Below are 18,853 nucleotides of genomic sequence, written 5' to 3'. Positions count from 1 at the left end.
GGTTTTATGGTGGATCTGGGGAAGTACTGTATATTGTATATATGAATTTCGGTGATCTAAGACTCTTGTGAAGCTGACGTTATGTTGGGATTCACTTTACAGGAAGTTTTGAATCACAGAGTGGTTCAACAATGGCAGCAGAGGAATACTGATATAGGATGTTATTGACAGGATATATATGGCTGACAGGGAGTTATACAGGGCATATGCCCAGGGTATATAGTAATGTCTAGATATACTCATAGTGGAAACAATTAAAAACAACAGCTGGGGCGGGTACTGGGCGCCTGGCTGGGGGGTCATGGTCATGGACCCTGGGGAGCAGCGGCAGTCCACCAGGGGCAACGGCAAGAACCAGGAAGGAAGGAGGGCCCAACAGTGGGTTCCTGATACTAATGGCTATGCTTTTGAGCCTATACATCTGCAATAAGAACAAGGCCTAGAGTAGCACTGTGCCTGGGAGTTTCCTCCTGACAGCCTTCATGTTACTCAAATGTGGCCACTCTCACAGCCAAACTCAGCATGTAGATGCAGTGCATTCCCCCCAACATGGGACATGACACCCGGGGATGAGCCTCCCTGGCACCGAGGGATCACTACCACATACCAGCTGAAGATGCAACTAGAAAATGACCTTGAATTAAAGTTCAATGCAGATCAGCAGAATATCCCTGTCTACATATAATAACATGACTTCAAAATGCTGTTTGACCTAATATAAGGGGGAAATTGAGAGGAGAAATGAGATTATAAGGCTATGAGTCTCTAAAAAAGAGTCTGGAGGTTGTCAGAAGGAATGCCCTTATGCACAACTGAGCAGAGTCTAAGAGACAGATAAAGTAGAAACAACCCCAGGTGTTGGTTCTTCTGAGGGATAAAGAGACCCACGGGTTCTATGGTCATGGCAGATGGGGTTCACTGCCATGGCAGATGGCCCTTCTTTGGAGCTGGTGTTTCTTACATGATGGAATTGAACTTGGAGGGGATCTCTTCCCACAAGACTTGCATGCTACTTTATTGGAATTGTAGTTGGTGCTGGAGTTTAAGATATATTTAGGGGATTTGAATCTCTGGACTGATAATAAGACACCCAGGCCCAGAGCCTCAACAGACTTCAGCTCCTACACTTTGATTTATTGGACTGACCCCACTCAGCTAACATGGAGTTGAAGAAGGTCAACTACCACACCATGGAGCCTAGAGTGTCTACAACTGAAAGCAGGAGGAGTGCATCCAGTATCCATGTGGAATCTAAGCCCCCACTTGACATAGATGTGCAATGGACACAACCAATCCAATGTCCACAGAGAAAATGTGGAATGGGTGTGGGAAGGGTAGCCATGGTGGCTGCTGGGTTTGGGGAATGGGAGGAAGAGATGAGATGTGGAGGCGTTTTCGGGACATGGAGTTGTCCTGGGTGGTGCTTCATGGACAATTACAGGATATTGTGGATCCCCCCAGGGCCCACTGGATGGAACGGGGAAGAGTGTGGGCTATGATGTGGACCATTGTCTACGGGGTGCAGTGATGTTCAGAGATGTACTTACTGGGTGCAATGGATGTCTCACAATGATGGGAGAGAGTGTTGCTGTGGGGGAGTGGGGGGTGGGGGTGGTGGGGTTGATTGGGACCTCGTATTTTTTTAATGTAATTTGTAAAAATAAATAATTTTAAGTAAAAACAAAAACAAAAAAACAAAAAAAATAAAATAAAATAAAGTAACAACAAAAAAAAAAGATTGGTACAATTGAGAAACAAAAGGCTATTAATTCAATTTTAAAATGGACCAAGAACTAAGAGTAACATTTTTCTAAATATACAGAAATGGCCAAAAGACATAGTAAAAGATGTTCTATATCATTCATTGGTCATCAGGAAAATGCAAATCAAAACCTGAATGTCATAACTGCAAACACTTACTGCAATGGCTATTATTTGTAAAAGGAAATTATGAGTATTGAAGAAGATGCAGACAAATTGGAAACTTGTATATTGCTAGTGGGATTGTAATTTGTTGTAGCCATTGAAATCATTTTTGTAGTTCCTCAGAAATTTCAACCTAGATTAGAAGATGGCACAGCTATCCAACTTCCTAGTATGTAATTGAATCAAATTGACATTCAGGGAACTGCAACTCATTTTTGTTCCATACAAACATTCATGGAATCATTTATCCCAGTCGCTGAATATGGAAGAAAACCAAATATCCATACAAAGATCACAGGATTAAAAATAATGTAGTATTTCTATTTTATGGAAGGTTATATATTCATAAAATGAATGAGATTCTGATACATGCTTTAATATGGATAAACTTTGCAACATCATGTTGAGTGAATTAATCCAGATATTAAAGCCAAATATTGTATGAGGCTGCCTATATGAAAATCCTAGAAAAATTAAATTCAATAAGACAGATAGTTGACAACTGTTTTTCAGGGACTGGAAGGTCCTGGTATGGAGAGTTATTGCTAAATTGGTGCAGGGTTTCTGCTGATGTGAAGTGAACATTTAGATTATGATGCTGTGAAAGTAAGTCAATATAGTAAATTTATTATCAGCGAAATATATACTTGATGAAAAATGGAAATTTCAGGGAGGTGGGATAAGATGACATCTGAGTGAGTGCACTTCATAATCTCTCCTGCAAAGGAGCTGCTGAGAAGGGTTGGAATCTTGCTGGATCAGGCTGTTTTGGGGACTTGCAAGCAGGAGGTGTGTGGACATCGATTTGGAGAGACTGTGACAGAAGTAGTGCTTGCTAAAGGTAGAATTGTGGGTTTCTAGCACGGAGGTTGGAATTTGAGGGGAGGCAGGACCCTTCCCCTAGGACTGGTGGCTGAGTGTTCCCTGAGAACTGTCAGTGGTGTGGCAGCATTCCTAAGCCCCATGTTCTCCAGATGCACGGTCCCAAGGTCTGTTTTGCCCTAAGCCCCCATAACACATGTTCCACAGACCCACAGACCCCGAGTCTGCAATATCCCTTACAACCCTTTCTGAAATCCAGTGCTCCCTGAATTCCAGGATTACCCTAGCGCTCTGATTTTGGACTGACTCCATGACTGGCAGGGATTTGGTGGGAGGTGCAGAGGGGCCAAATGAGTGCAAGTTAAATGTTCTGGTCCATGCCCCCCTCTTTTTTCTTTTTTCTTTTTTTTTTTTTTTTGAACTTGAAGGAACATACCAGCTAGCTTAGGGAGAGCCTGGGCAGAAAGGAGAGATGAATCTGCTGAAAAAGCCCAATTTACCTAAATGCTCTGGGATAGGAAACTTGGTTGGAGAGAAGGTGGATTCAGAAAATGGGCTAGGCCTCCTAAAGTGCACCTAAGGGAGAGGGACTGTAGGACATGCTTTCCAAGCTTCCTATAGCATATTTAGGGTTCTTGGTGAGGTGTGGGTACTCTCTATCTGGAAATTAAGAGTCATTGTCTTCTGTGCTGAGCTGGGTCTCCAAGGACCCACTTGAGTCTCCTACAGGACCACCCATGCAGTTGTCTTACTGCCCTGGGAAAGAGGGAAATGAGGAAGGGAAGAGGAGGAACTTAAGACACCTAAGCATATTTTAAAATATCTTTTTGTCTTTACTTATTTTTTTAACATTACATTTAAAAAATGTGAGGTCCCCATATGCTCCCCGCCCCCCTCACCCCACTCCTCCCCCCCATAACAACAACCTCCTTGATCATCATGAGACATTCATTGCACTTGGGGAATACATCTCTGAGCACCGCTGCACCACATGGTCAATGGTCCACGTCATAGCCCGCACTCTACCTCGTTCCACCCAGTGGGCCATGGAAGGACATACAATGTCTGGTAACTGTCCCTGCAGCACCACCCAGGACAACTCCAAGTTCCTAAAATGCTCCCACATCACATCTCTTCCTCCCACTCCCTATCCCCAGCAGTCACCGTGGTGACTTTCTCCACACCAATGCCACATTTTCTTTGATTACTAATCACAATAGTTCATGAATAGAATATCAGTAAGTCCACTCTAATCCATACTCTGTTCCTCAATCCTGTGGACCCTGGAATAGCTGTGTCCTAAGCATTTGATTTAACTGCAAAAAGGATTCCTTGCTTGAAACTTAGTCTGGTCTTTCTTGTTGATTTGTTTTCTTTCTTGCTTTTCCTTCCTCTTTATCCTCCCCATGCCCCTTTTTTCTAATTTCTTTTCTTTTTTCCCTTTTTTTCTTGCTTGCTTACCCCCACTTTTGTCATTTTTTCTTTCTCTTCTTTCTTATTTTATTTTTTCATATTAGGTGCTGCAAGGAGTGCTTCACATTTGCTATGTTTTCTCATGCTTCATTTCTTCTTTTCTGTGTGTATTGATTTTGGCCACCAACACCATTGCCTTCACACTTGGAGGAATTACTAAAAAAAAAAAAATACAACAAACTAAACACAAAGGAAGAAGAAAGAAAGAAAGACGAAAGATCAGAGCAGAAGTAAATAAAATAGAAAATAAGAAAGCACTCCAAGCAATAAACAAAACAAAGAGCTGGTTCTTTGAGAAGATCAACAAAATTGACAAACCCTTATCTAGACTAACAAAGAAAAAAAGAGAGAAGATGCAAATACACAAAATAAGAAATGAGAAAGGAGATATCACCACTTACCCCACAGAAATAAAGACTAGCCTAAGAGGATAATTTGAAAAACTATATTCCAACAAGATGGACAACTTAGAGAAAATGGACAAATTCCTAGAAACACATAATCAGCCTACATTGATGAAAGAAGAAATTGATGATCTCAACAAACCAATCACAAGTAAAGAGATAGAATTAGTCATTAAAAACCTCCCAACTAAGAAGAGACCTGGGCCAGACAGCTTCAAAGGTGAATTCTACCAAATATTCAGGAAGAACTAACACCAATGTTGCTTAAACTTTTCCAAAAAATTGAAACAGAAGGAACATCTCCTAACTCATTCTATGAAATCACCATTACCCTAATACCAAAGCCAAACAAAGACACGACAAGAAAGAAAAATTACAGACCAATCTCTCTAATGAACCTAGATATGAAAATCCTCAATGAAATACCTGCTAATCATATTCAACAACACATTAAATGAATTGTACACCATGACCAAGTGAGATTCATTCCTGGTATGCAAGGATAGTTCAACATAAGAAAATCAATTAATGTAATACACCATATAAATAGATTGAATAAATATAAATACATGATCATAACTATGGATGCAGAAAAAGCATTTGACAAATACAGCACACTTTCTTGATGAACACATTGCAAAAGATTGGAATAGAAGGAAACTTTCTGAACATGATAAAGGCTACATATGAAAAACCTAAAGCTAATATCATTTAAAATGGTGAAATCCTAAAATCTTTCCCTCTAATATCAGGAACAAGACAAGGATACCCACTATCACCCCTCCTATTTAATATAGTCTTAGAAATACTTGCTCGAGCACTGAGGCAAGAACCAGACATTAAAGGCATCCAAACTGGAAAGGTAGATGTCAAAATTTCACTATTTGAAGATGATATTATCCTATACATAGGAAACCCTGGGACGTCTACAACAAAGATTCTAGAACTTATAAATGAGTTCAGTAAATTGCAGGTTATAAGATCAATGTGCAAAAATCAGTAGCATTTCTGTACACAAATAATGAGCAATCCCAGAAGGAAATCAAGAAACAAATACTATTTACAATAGTAATAAAAATATCAAATAACTAGAAATAAATTTAACTAAAGATGTAAAAGACTTATAAACAGAAAACTACACAACACTGTTCAAGGAAATCAAAGAAGACTTAAATAAATGGAAGAATATTCCCTGTTCATGGAGAAGAAGACTAAATATCATTAAGACATCTATCCTACAAAAACTGATCTACACATTCATTGCAATCCCAATAAAAATCAACACAGCATTTTTTAATGAACTAGAAAAACTAACTATGAAATTTATTTGGAAAAGAAAGCCAAAGACATATTGAGAAAATAAATGAAATTTGAGGAATCACACTAACTGACTTCAAAGCATACTACAAAGATACAGAGGGAAAACAGTATGTTATTGGCACAAGGATAGACACACTGACCAATGGAACTGAATTGAGATTTCTGATATAAATCCTCATATATAGTCAAATGATATTCAACAAGGCCACCAAACTCACTAAACTGGGAGGGAATGGCTACTTCAACAAATGGTGCCTGGAGAACTGGATATCCATACATCAAAGAAGGAAAGAGGATTACGAACTCACACCTTATACAAAAATCAATTCAAGATGTATAAATACCCTAAATATAAGAGCCAACACCGTAAAGACCTTGGAAAGCAAAGTAGGGATGCATCTACAGGAACTTGTAGTAGGAAATATCTTCATAAACTTCCACCCAAAGCACAAGCAGCAAAAGAACAAATAGATAAATGGGACTTCCTCAAAATTAAAACCTTTTGCACTGCAAAGGAGTTTGTCAAGAAAGTGAAAGACCACAACATTTTGCTAATGTGATTAAGGAAAACAGAAGAGATATTCTTGTGTCCTTGCCTATTTTGGTTACTGAATGATTATCTACACAATACTTGTTCTGTGTTTTCATCTATAAAGTTGTATGCCTTTTGCCTTCTACTCTTCTTGATAATTTGATTTAAAACAAATAAAGAAGCCTACAATACTGTAGGTGCATATGTGGCTGATTTAATCTGATCTGAAGGGCAGCAATGAGACAAAAGAACAAGTAACTCTTGCTAATTAATTATGCCATTTATATATTATTCCTTGTAAACTGTATACAATGCTCATGTATTTATTTGGAGAATCAGATGAATTAATGGTCTGTCAATTTAAAGTAATATGTAAGATGTATGTGAAAGTAACCTTTTAGTATTCCAATCTGATTGGCATTTGTTCATAGAATTTCAGTATTAAATTCTTTGCAAAAAAAAAGAAAGTGAAAGACAAACTACCCAATGGGAGAAAATATTTGGTAACCATATATCTGATCGGAGACTAATATCCTGCATATATAAAGAACACCTGTATCTTGAAAATAAAAAGACAACCCATTTAAAAAATGGATAAGAGATTTAAGCAGACAATTCTGCAAAGAAGTAATACAAATGGCTAAAAATGACATGAAAAAATGCTCAAAATCACTAGTTGTTATGGAAATGCAAATCAAAACCACAATGAGATACCATCTTACTCCCATGAGACTGACAACTCTCCAGAAAAACAGAAGACTACAAGTGCTGGAGAGGATGTGGAGAAATGGGAACACTCATCCACTGGTAGTAAGAATGCAGAAGGATCCAGGCTTTCTGGAAGACAGGTGGTGTCTCAAAAAACTAACCTATGTATTTTTTACATGACCCAGCAATTCCATTTCTGGGTATATAACCAGTAGAACTGAAAACAAGGACTCAAACCGATATATGCACACCAATGTTCATAGCAGTACTATCCACTATTGCCATAGTTGGAATCAACCCAAATGTCCATCAACAGATGAATGGATAAATAAAATGTGTATATACATACAATGGAATACTATTCTCCTATAAGAAGGAATAGAGTAAAACACATGTGATAACATGGATGAATCATGAGGATGTTATGTTAAGTGAAGCAACCCAGGCATTGAAGGACATATACTACAAGACCTTTCTTATATGAAGCAAGTAAAACAAGCTGTCTCAGAGAGCTAGAGACTGGATGATAGGCTTAAAGGAAGTTGGGGGGAGAAGAAGATTGTGAGCTAGTACCTGTATGGGTGAAATCTATGATTAGCTGGAAGAATCTGTACAGGGAAAGGATAAAATGGTGGTGTAGGGATAAATTTGGGTGGGTATTTGCGGGCTTGAGGGGGGGTTAGGGATAAGAGGATGGATCAAATGGCACAAGAAATTGGGGTCAGGTGGGGGAATATTTGAACATAGGAAATAGTCAAGTATGTGGTTGAAACTATAATATTGAAAAAACTCTTTAGGAAATATAATAAGGAATGTTACTTCCTTAAGATACTTAAGTGGGGCATCTGACACAGGGCAGGCTTCTGGGGAGTGCGTGAGTGCTCATTTTGTTATAATAGGTTATATATTGGGTGGAGACCCATACAATGAGAGTGAAGGTAAACCCACATCCTGGGGAGGACTGAAGTTCTCAAATAGAGGGAATTGTATCTCTTTTTTTTTAAATTAAAATTATTTATTTTTACGAATTACATTAAAAAAACACGAGGTCCCAATCAACCCCACCGCCCCCACCCCCACTCCCCCCACAGCAACACTCTCTCCCATCATTGTGAGACATCCATTGCACCCAGTAAGTACATCTCTGAACATCACTGCACCCCATAGTCAATGGTCCACATCATAGCCCACACTCTCCCCCGTTCCATCCAGTGGGCCCTGGGGGGGTCTACAATGTCCTGTAATTGTCCGTGAAGCACCACCCAGGACAACTCCACGTCCTGAAAACGCCTCCACATCTCATCTCTTCCTCCCATTCCCCAAACCCAGCAGCCACCATGGCTACCCTTCCCACACCCATTCCACATTTTCTCTGTGGACATTGGATTGGTTGTGTCCATTGCACATCTATGTCAAGTGGGGGCTTAGATTCCACATGGATACTGGATGCACTCCTCCTGCTTTCAGTTGTAGACACTCTAGGCTCCATGGTGTGGTGGTTGACCTTCTTCAACTCCATGTTAGCTGAGTGGGGTCAGTCCAATAAATCAAAGTGTAGGAGCTGAAGTCTGTTGAGGCTCTGGGCCTGGGTGTCTTATTATCAGTCCAGAGATTCAAATCTCTTGAGAGAATTGGTGGCTCCCAGTGGGTTAGGGCAGTCAAGTATGTCAAGTCCTCAACATTGATGCAAGTGCCTGTGACTATAGTCCTTCAAGTAATGAAGATTGATTTTCACTGTGGTCCCTGAGGGAAGAGGGAGAGAGATACTGAATAGATAGAATCAGCATAACTGTGGGGCAATGGAAGTGTCCCACAAAATCATGCAATGATGGATATAGGACATGTTAAATTACACCAAAAATGTATAAAAGTCTATAGCCTAAAATGTAAAACATAAGATAACTAAAAATTTTTTTAAAAATTATATAGTCTAAATATAAACCATAATGTAAACCCAAATGGAACCATGTTTGAAAGCTATTGTTTCAATATCTGTACATCAGCTGCAGCAAGTATAATATGAACATATATAAAGCTCATTGCTGGGGAAGGGAGAAAGGTTTGATGTTGGATATGTAGGAGCACCATATATTGTGTATGTGAATTACTGTGATTTAAAATTTTGTGAAGACAAATTTAGTAATTAGGAAAAAAAAGGATGTAGACACTGAAGAAGAAATGAAAGAAATTGCCTTGCCACTGTACATACAAGGCAATGCCTATTGCAGTGATGAAAGGCAAAAAAATCAAAAACAAACCTATTTCGTTTTTTCATTTTTTGATACCCCAATTTATTTTTTCTTTACTTAAGTTTTCTAAATTTGTATGAATTTTATATCTAACCTTTAAACCCATCACTGTATTCCATTTTACTATTAATGGAACTTGGCAATATAGTAGGCTTTGTTTTTGAAGAAGTTTTGGACCAGAGAGTTTCAATTATGCCAGGGGAGGAACACTAGTGTGGGGTGTTATTTCTGGGGGGCACATGATTGGGAAGGAATTCTCCAGGGCATTTATACATGGTACATACAAATATTTGGATATTTTTGTAATAGTTACAGTTAAAAAAGACAACTGAGGGAGTGCTGAGTTCCTGACTAGGGGAGCTCTATCACATTCCCCAGTGGAAGAGCAACAATCTCCCAAGTGCTATGGCAAAGACCAATAAAGGATAGTCCAACAACGAGCCCCTGACACTGATGACTATGCTTATGATCCTGTGTGCCTGAAATATAAAGTCGGACAAAGGTGCAGGGTGCCTAAGATTTACCTCCCAAGAGCCTCCATGTTACTCGAATGTGGCCACTCTTTAAGCAAAACTCAGAATGTAAATGCATTACCTTCCCCCCAGCATGGGACATAACTCCCAGGTATGAGCCTCGCTGGTGCCAAGGGAGTACTACCAAGCACTGGCTGATGATGTAATTAGAAAAAGACCTTGAATAAAAAGTGTCAACTCAGACCAGCAAAATATCTCAGCATACATGTAATATCACATGTTAAAAACTGCCTTTTGACATTGAATGAAAGGAGGAAATGGAAAAGACAAATGAGTTTATATGGCTGTGATTCCCCAAAAAAGATTTGGGAGGTCATCAGAGGGGTCATCCTTATGCATGCCTCAGCAGGGTACCAGAGACAGCCAAAGTAGACCTCAGGGTCTCCTGAGGGCTACAGAGACCCACAGGTTCTATGGTCATGGTAGATGGCTCTGGAGTTCAGTGCCATGTCAGTTGGCCCTACTTTGGAGTTTGTGTTCCTAATTGTAACAGAGTTAGACTCAGATGTGAACCCTCTACGCATGCTTCTTCTGTCACTTTTACTGGACCTGTGGATGGCGCTGGGGTTGGTGTATACTCAGGACACCTGAATCTCTGGGCTGTCCATGTGACACCAAGGCCCTGAGCCTCAGCAGACTTGCAGCTCCTACCCTCTGGATTATTGGACTTACCCTGGCCAGCTAACAGGGAGGTGAAGAAAGTCAACTACCACACCAGGGAGCCAAGAGTGCCTACCTCTGCAAGCAGGAGAATCGCATCCAGCATCCATGTGGAATCTAAGCCCCCTCTTGATATAGATGTGGAGTGGACATAACCATCTTAGGGTGGAGGAATAGAATATGGATTAGAGTGCACTTACTGATATTCTACTATGAAACTATTGTGATTATTAATGGAAGAAATTGTAGCACTGATGTGGAGAAAGTGGCCATGGCAGCTGCTGAGGGTAGGGAGAGTGAAGAAGAAATATGATGTGGAGGCATTTTCAGGACTTGGAGTTTGACTTAGGCGGTACTGCAGGGACAGATGCTGGGCCTTGTATGCCTGCCATGGCCCACTGGGTGGATTGGGGGAGAGTGTAAACTACAATGTAAACCATTACCCATGTGGTGCAGCAGTGCGTCAAAATGTATTCATCAAGTGAAATGAATGTGCCATGATGATGAAAGAGGTCATTGATATGGGAGGAGTGGCAAGAGGGGAGATATATGGGCATCTCTTATAGTTTTGGAATGTAACATTTAAAAAAAATAAATAAAGAGAGGAAAAAATGGAAATTTTAGTTGCAACTATGATATTAAAATAAAAGTTATATTAAAGTTTACATTTTTGGGGGTTTTAGGTGAATAGAAATATAAATATACCTATTAACTCATTAAATTGAGCAGCACTTAAAACATGGATAAAATATTTAATTGAAGCAACCCCTAAAAGGTGCTAAGTATAGGTCATAGTGCATAAAAAGATCTAAATATATTTTTATAATTAATAAAAATTTTTAAAGTGAGAGACTAAATGACAGGTCCTGATTTATGTTGCAAGTGTAACATTCATAGTTGTTTTGGCTAAGCATCAGTAAGGAAATTTTTTACTGCCCATGACTTTATATCCAATGAACAGAGTTTTCCAATTTATTAAAGAGGAAGATAGAAAATTTCTGAAGATGGCAATCAGGACTGTATCCATTTCCCCTGTCTGTGCTTTGGAGGTAAAAGGACCTAGTCCAGCTGGGTTCCTCCTTCTACAACTTCGGGGTGAACTTAAGTCACTGGCTGGGGTAAGATGCTAAGAGACAGGTGAGTTCATGGAGGAGGAGTAAGAAAAACTGGATTCACCTCACTTACAGTCTTTTCTCCTGGGAGCAGAGTATCAGCGAGGAAAATTTTCCTTTCTGTCCATATTAGGTCTCACAGGGAAATAATGGATAATCGATGTAAGTAACAAGAAGAAAATGTGCTCATTAGCAAGTACAGGAAAGCTTTAAATTATGGATTGTACAACCTTGGGGTAGCCAGGACATGGTTATTTCTTTTGGAGACTATATTTGTTTAGAGAACAGATGCGAAGAGATAGAGCTTCAGACATCATCATCAAACTCCAAGGAAAGAATTTGGACTTCCACACGGAGACCTTCCTCTTAGAGATCCCATCCAGGTGAGTTGGAGAGCCCAGGGAGTGTTTCAGGAAGGGATCAGAGAGAAGAGTATTTGAAAATTTTTACCTGGGGTTTTCTGAGAGACTCTCTAGCCTACACCAAGTGGAAATATCTTCGGACTTGTTTTCTCATTTTGCTTTTGTTTTCCCATTTACTTACATATTTACTTACTTGCTGAATGAATGAACGAATGAATGATTTTTATGAGATAAAAAGGAAGTGTCCATTTGACTCAATAATATAGGGCTCAAATGTTGAAAATTAAACTTTGGTAATGGGAGCCCAATTAGCATAGGAATATTTAGGGAAATGGTGGTTCCAGAAATACCAGAATATTTCTCCTAGGAGATTTGCAGTGGAAGGATGTACGGTGGATTGGGGACATTATGTTTTGTATTTCATTTAAAGATGTGGCACTTTTTTTATGTTTCTCTCTTCATTCCAATGAAGGTAGATATTACTTTGCAACAGTAAAGATACACAAACTCTCTACAGGGTATGGAAATGAAAAATAGTTTTGATTGATAAAGAAAGAGGTGTACTACAACCATTACTTAGCAATTATTGCTTTATAAATGCAGTTAAATTAATTGTGGAGGGTCTTTATCAGTTTACATTCTCCCTTGCAAATTGTTCAAGTCTTGACTTTGTTACCTTCTGCCTCGGGATTTTTTATTCATATTATTACATTCTTTCCAATTTAGAATTACAACTACTTTTACCTAGTTTGCTGATTGCCATTTGTTTCTTTTATGTCTTTTCAGATGTTTAGGGAGCATTTGAATGTTTAAAAATTTTACATGACAAAATCAATCAGTGGTACTTATTGTTTTCTTTTATTGCCTTTGAAACATGGAAAGTTCTTATGCATCTATTGAGTTATTGAATCACTGTTGGAATTACTGAATTCTTGTTTTCATACCTCTGTTTTCCTGATATAAAATTTTCCCTTTTTTACTTGATCTATATCTAAAAGGTGCAACAGACTCTGCCATCATTCACATGGCATTCTATAAATTGAGCTACCATTAGACTTTATCTTATTTATAAGCATATTTGAATCCACATTCTTTTTTTATGGGGCTAAACTATAAGTTTAGATAGACCTTCTTCACTGCATTGTTACAAGTGAATTTGTGTATAATTATATTTCCAAGTCTTTACCAATTTAATTTTTTATTTGAATATATTAAGCTATTTTACTTTCCATCTTTTATTTCAGTCATCCATTTTAGATATTACATTCAATTTTGTTTAATACAGTTGTTTTGAAAAAATATTTAACCTGGTTTTCTTTTCAGTGTCATTCAATTGATTTCATCACAACATAGTTTCTTATATTTTTTTTATAAGTGTGCATATATTCAAACACCATTACAACACACAGGTGAACACAGCAGATGATGTCTTGCTTATTTGTATCTTACATTATACTAGAAAAATTAGAGAACAATGCAATAAACGGGTGTGTGACATCATACCCTTATGGAAATATCACAGTTGTTCATGAAAAGAATGGATTTTCATGGTATGTGTTGGATTTTAGACAGTGTGATCTAAGAGGAACTGTCAGAGAGACCCAGTGTAGAGTGAAATGCTGTATAAATCCACTTAGTATTGTTGCAGAATTTGAGAGAGGTTCAATTATTTGCGTACAGAGAGGAAAGTTTAAATGGTCCCTTTGTTTCAGTTCTCAACAGGCTTGAATTAGCATATATATCTTCCACATCTTAGGTAAGCTTTTAGCATGGACTTCATACATTCTAGATAAGCTTTTAGCATATTTGGTTTGTATTTCTCCTGAATACTTAAAGTTTATAGACTTTGCATTGTTAAACTGGTTCCTGGGACTGGAGTCGTTGCCATGGTCACCAAGGACAGGACTGCAGCCTCTTACCTGTCTCACACCCACAAGTCAGACAGCTTGGATTGTCTCTGAAGAGACAAAGAGCCTCCCACCCATAGCCCACATCAGTATGAAAACTTTGGAGATCCCACGACTATGCAAGACAGGTTCAATGTCTGGGACATCACTGTCCACAGGACAGCCCACTGGGTGAGGGGACATTAGCAGCTAGTCCAGGGAGGCACAAGCTTGCATAGAAGTTCTGTGTTTTGACTTCATTATCCAATGAGGAATCACAGCTAGATTTGAAGTTAAGCTTTGTCCTGAAGATCCTTTTGAGCCAATGTGAATATCAGCGTCAGGGTTTTTCAGTTTTCAATTGCTGGAAGAGATTAATATGGCCTGCTCATAAATTTGAACGTATTCTGATGTGGGCTATGGGTGGCAGGCTCTTTGTCTCTTCAGAGATAACCTAAGCTGTTTGACTTGTGGGTGTGGAATGGTAAGAGGCTGCAGTCCTGCCCTTAGTGACAATGGAAATGACTCCAGTCCCAGGAAACAGTTTAACAATGCAAGGTCTATAAACTTTAAGTATTTAGGGGAAATGTAATCCAAATATGCTAAAAGCTTATCTAGAATGTCTGGAGTCCATGCTAAAAGCTTACCTAAGATGTGGAAGATATATATGCTAATTCAAGCCTGTTGAGAACTGAAACAAAGGGACCATTTGGCCTTTCCTCTCTATATAAAAGAAATTTGAAAATCTTGTTCGGGGCTCAGTATTGAAACAGAAAGCTCCCGAGTCTGGCCGGCAGTCAATAAACCATTTTTCCTTCTCAAAATCATTCCTGAGTCCTGGCCTCTCTATACGCAAATAATTGAACCTCTCTCAAATTCTACAACAATTCTATATCCAAGTATGCCTACTTACCTGGAGAGCCAATTGAGAGGTATAAACTCTATAGGCTTTTGATATGCAGGGAGGATGCAAACTAAAGGTGTTAAAAGCTTACCAGGAATGGGAGGGTGGGTGATGTTAAAAGCTTACATGGAATGTGGGGGTTTCATGTTAAAAGCTTACCTGGAAAGTGTGAGGTTCATGTTAAAAGCTTTCCTGGAATATGGGGGATATGTGTTAATTCAAAGCTTACCTGGAGGATATAACCCATCTAATATTCAGGTAAAAATTTGAAGAAACTAACAAAAAGTCCTTTTGCATATAAGCACCGTTTGACTCACCACTCTTACTTACGTCTCTGTATAAAAGGGACCCAAAAATTCTATTCAGGACTCAGTTTTTATAAGGACAAGATTCCACGGAGTCTGGCCAGTCAAAATAAATCTTCCTTCTCAGAATTCTCACATCCTGGCCTTCAATACCATGTACAACCCACTACTCTCTGCTACAAAAAGATGATTAAAAAATTAAACATAAACATGGAATTTGATTTTTTTTTAAATGCAAAAAGAAAGACACATTTGAGAAGTGTAAGGAAAACCAGCCACATCTCATCACTAGTAAAAAAACCATTCATTAACTGACAGGAAAGAACTAAGCTAAGTTTTTACATACATTATTTAAGTTTGTCAAACTTCCTATGATGGTGAAAGCTATAATCATACTATGTTGGAAAAGATAAAATACTTAGAGAATGATTTGCTTCCTATCCAAGTTTATCACAGAATTTTAGAGATTCCAAAATTCTTAAATTTAATGTCATTTAAAATCTCTTCTACTGCTTCATGGAAAAAAATTTCCAAAATTTGTCATAGTTGTATTTTTGCATGTGAAATGGCATATTCCCATTGCTCAGTTTTTTGTGTGGAGTTCAATCTCTTCAATCTCTATGCTGTTGAAACTGTAAAAGATATCACTACTTTTGTAAAATTTTCTTCATCACAGTCTCTAAAATTTGACCTGAACTTATGACTTTTTTTAATCTCATGACGTTTCATTTCTCCATCTTTCCTCCATCTCTGATTATTGAAAAGACTTAATTTCTTTAAACATACGATAGAAAATGGCCACAACAAAAGGAAATCCCTTGTTTACATGTCCTTGCAAGCTTTGACCGTTGATATTCCTGGATACCATTTCTATTTTGGGAAAAGACAACCTGACATTGTCAACTTGCATTATATTCAATCCTGGCCAAATCAGTGTGGGTGGGAGTGAGAAGAGCTCCCCCAGTTAAAAACTTGCCCCCAGGAGGCCATTGTATGCTCTGTGTGTTCCCGTATTTATGTTTTTATTTATGTTTACCTGGAGGTTTTAGCAGTCCTGGAGAAGAGATAAATGAGTTCATATTTTCCAGTAGGAATGTCCAACAATGCAGAGACTAAATGAAATGGGAATGGCTCCATTGAATCTGTGGGTTAACTTTGCAACCAAATTAATAAAGTGTGAGAAGTACAATGTGTGAATAAGGAAATGCCTGAGTCTTGAAGTTTCAGAATCAATGAGGCCAACTCTTCCTTCATCACCTCTGACATCATCTCTGAACAGTTCATCTTCCTCATCCAAGTGCAATACAGGCTTGCTTGGTGGCCTTGCATCTTGACATAATCCCATTCTGTAAATTCTTTAGTTTGGACATTCCTTCTGCTGGACACACTTATGTCTTCCCTGGGGCTCTTTCTTGAGGTCTTCAAATGTCATTTTATTGGCTTGTTTCACTTGGCACCCAGTAAAACATATCATATCCTATTGACTCACTCCTTTTTGCCTGGTGTCTTTTCCTTCTAGCAGTTGTCACAATATGATATATGATTATTTTATTTGCTTGTTAATTTTCTCCATCAATGGATTTCAGGGACACTTGTTTCACATTATATACCTGTTGTCTAGACAATGTCTGGCTCAAAATCTGTGCTCAATAAATATTTCTCATGAAACTTAGAACACATGATTGCTGGAGGACTATTATGGAAGGGGACCAGAAAGGCCATAGGATGCAGCTAAAGGGGAATTGTTCCATAAACAAGATTTGAAAATTAATTGCTAGAAAACAAATGTAAATTATAGCTAGGTTTGTAAAGACTTAATGTTTCAAAATTAGTGTTTTTTTCTATTTACTTTTAGTAACATCAACAATATGGAACCAGAAAATGATACTCAAATTTCAGAATTTATTCTTCTGGGACTCCCAGTGGAACAAGAATTACAACCTTTCTTCTTTGGGTTGTTCCTGTCCATGTACCTGATCTCCATCTTTGGGAACCTTCTCATCATCCTGGCCACCATCACTGACTCCCACCTCCATACCCCCATGTACTTCTTCCTCTCTAACCTTTCCTTTTGTGATATGCTTTCCATCACCACCACTGTCCCAAAGATGCTGATGAACATGCAGAAACAGAGAAAAGTCATTTCTTATGGAGGCTGCCTCACACAGATGTCATTTTTCTTGTTCTTTTCAGGGTTCAATGACTTCCTCCTAGCTGTGATGGCCTATGACCGCTTCATGGCCATCTGTCACCCCCTGCACTACACAGCCATCATGAATCCCCAGCTCTGTATCCTGTTGGTTATGGTGTGCTGGATCCTGAGTGCCCTGCATTCCTTGTTACACAGCTTAATGATGTTGCGGTTGTCCTTTTGTTCACCCTTGGAAATTCCAAACTTTTTCTGTGATCTAAATCTGATGATCCAACTTGCTTGTTCTGATTTCTTTCTTAATTACATAGTGATGTATTCTGGAGCTGTGGTGCTGGGAGGGGGTCCCCTTGCTTGGATCCTTTTCTCTTACTCTAAGATTGTTTCTTCCATATGTGTAATCTCATCAGCTCAGGGGAAATATAAAGCATTTTCCACCTGTGCATCTCACCTCTCTGTCGTCTCCTTATTTTATGGTACATGCATAGGAGTATACCTGAGTCCCACTGCTTCACACAGCTCACATTCAAATGCAGCAGCCTCAGTGATGTACACCATGGTCATACCCATGCTGAACCCCTTCATCTACAGTCTCAGGAATAAAGACATAAAGGAGGCTCTGAAAATATTCCTAATGGGGAATCCATAACAGTATCATTTGTCCTGGGTTTGAAGAAGTGCACCTGACTGCAGTATTCAAGCCTCAGAGCTCAAAGCTTCTATTCTTTAAACAATCTATGAAACTAGATCTTACCTAAGAGCCAGATATGACCTTAAATATGAGGATGTAAAATTTAAATCATATTTTGTGTTATTGCATATTGATGTGATGGCTTAAGCCTATTGATTTAATTAAGAAATCTTGGTGTCTTCGTGATAGACACTTTATGCATTGTAACACAAGACTAGATTTCATGTTCTATACCATGCCAATGTATAACAACTTTGAATTTTTCCATTGTTCTGAATAAAATATCTGCCCCTTTCTACATTTGTCATAACTATTATAGGGCACTTTTGTGAGAAACCTATGTGTTTTCTCTATCATCCATTTTATTTACCACCAATTTCTTCAAAACTCCCTTCAATCCCTATGAAGAAAGTGTGGCTTATTGAATAATTTGAAATCATTCCCAAAATGTTTCCTGGAGTGTTCTGATTTGGTGTCATGAGTTGTTCCTGCACAGAAATGCATTTCCTTCCAACAGCTCCTAGTTTCCTGCAAGTGACCCTCAGTGGTAGTCCCTTTTTAATAGATATCCAAAATAAATTTGAAAATAGATACTGATCATGAATGCAGTATCCAAATATCTGAAGGAATGCCAAATAATTTGCATCAGCCAAGTATTCTGAATGTCCTCAGTACTTTTTCCACTGATTACAGTACTAGTTAGGTATCACTATGTTATAGATTAGCGATATTGACCAGACTCAGACTTTGAATAAAGTTCCAATTGAGAGCTTTATTAGCCGTGTGGCGACTGTCTCATCCCACGCAGAGGAGAGAG

At 38.6% G+C, this 18,853-nt stretch overlaps 1 protein-coding gene across 1 annotated transcript; it reads left to right on the top strand.

Moving 5' to 3' along the window:
- Nucleotides 1-17,064: 17,064 nt before the first annotated feature.
- LOC131276854 (olfactory receptor 7A5-like) lies at nucleotides 17,065-17,994 on the top strand. Its single transcript, XM_058290430.2, has one exon. The coding sequence runs from the start codon at nucleotides 17,065-17,067 to the stop codon at nucleotides 17,992-17,994; it is 930 nt and encodes a 309-aa protein (XP_058146413.2).
- Nucleotides 17,995-18,853: the final 859 nt, after the last annotated feature.

This window comes from Dasypus novemcinctus, chromosome 30 (assembly GCF_030445035.2).
Source record: "Dasypus novemcinctus isolate mDasNov1 chromosome 30, mDasNov1.1.hap2, whole genome shotgun sequence".
In the NCBI taxonomy this organism is placed as follows: domain Eukaryota; kingdom Metazoa; phylum Chordata; class Mammalia; order Cingulata; family Dasypodidae; genus Dasypus; species Dasypus novemcinctus.
Note: the sequence above shows the minus strand (reverse complement) of the source record. Positions and strands in the feature narration are given on the sequence as shown.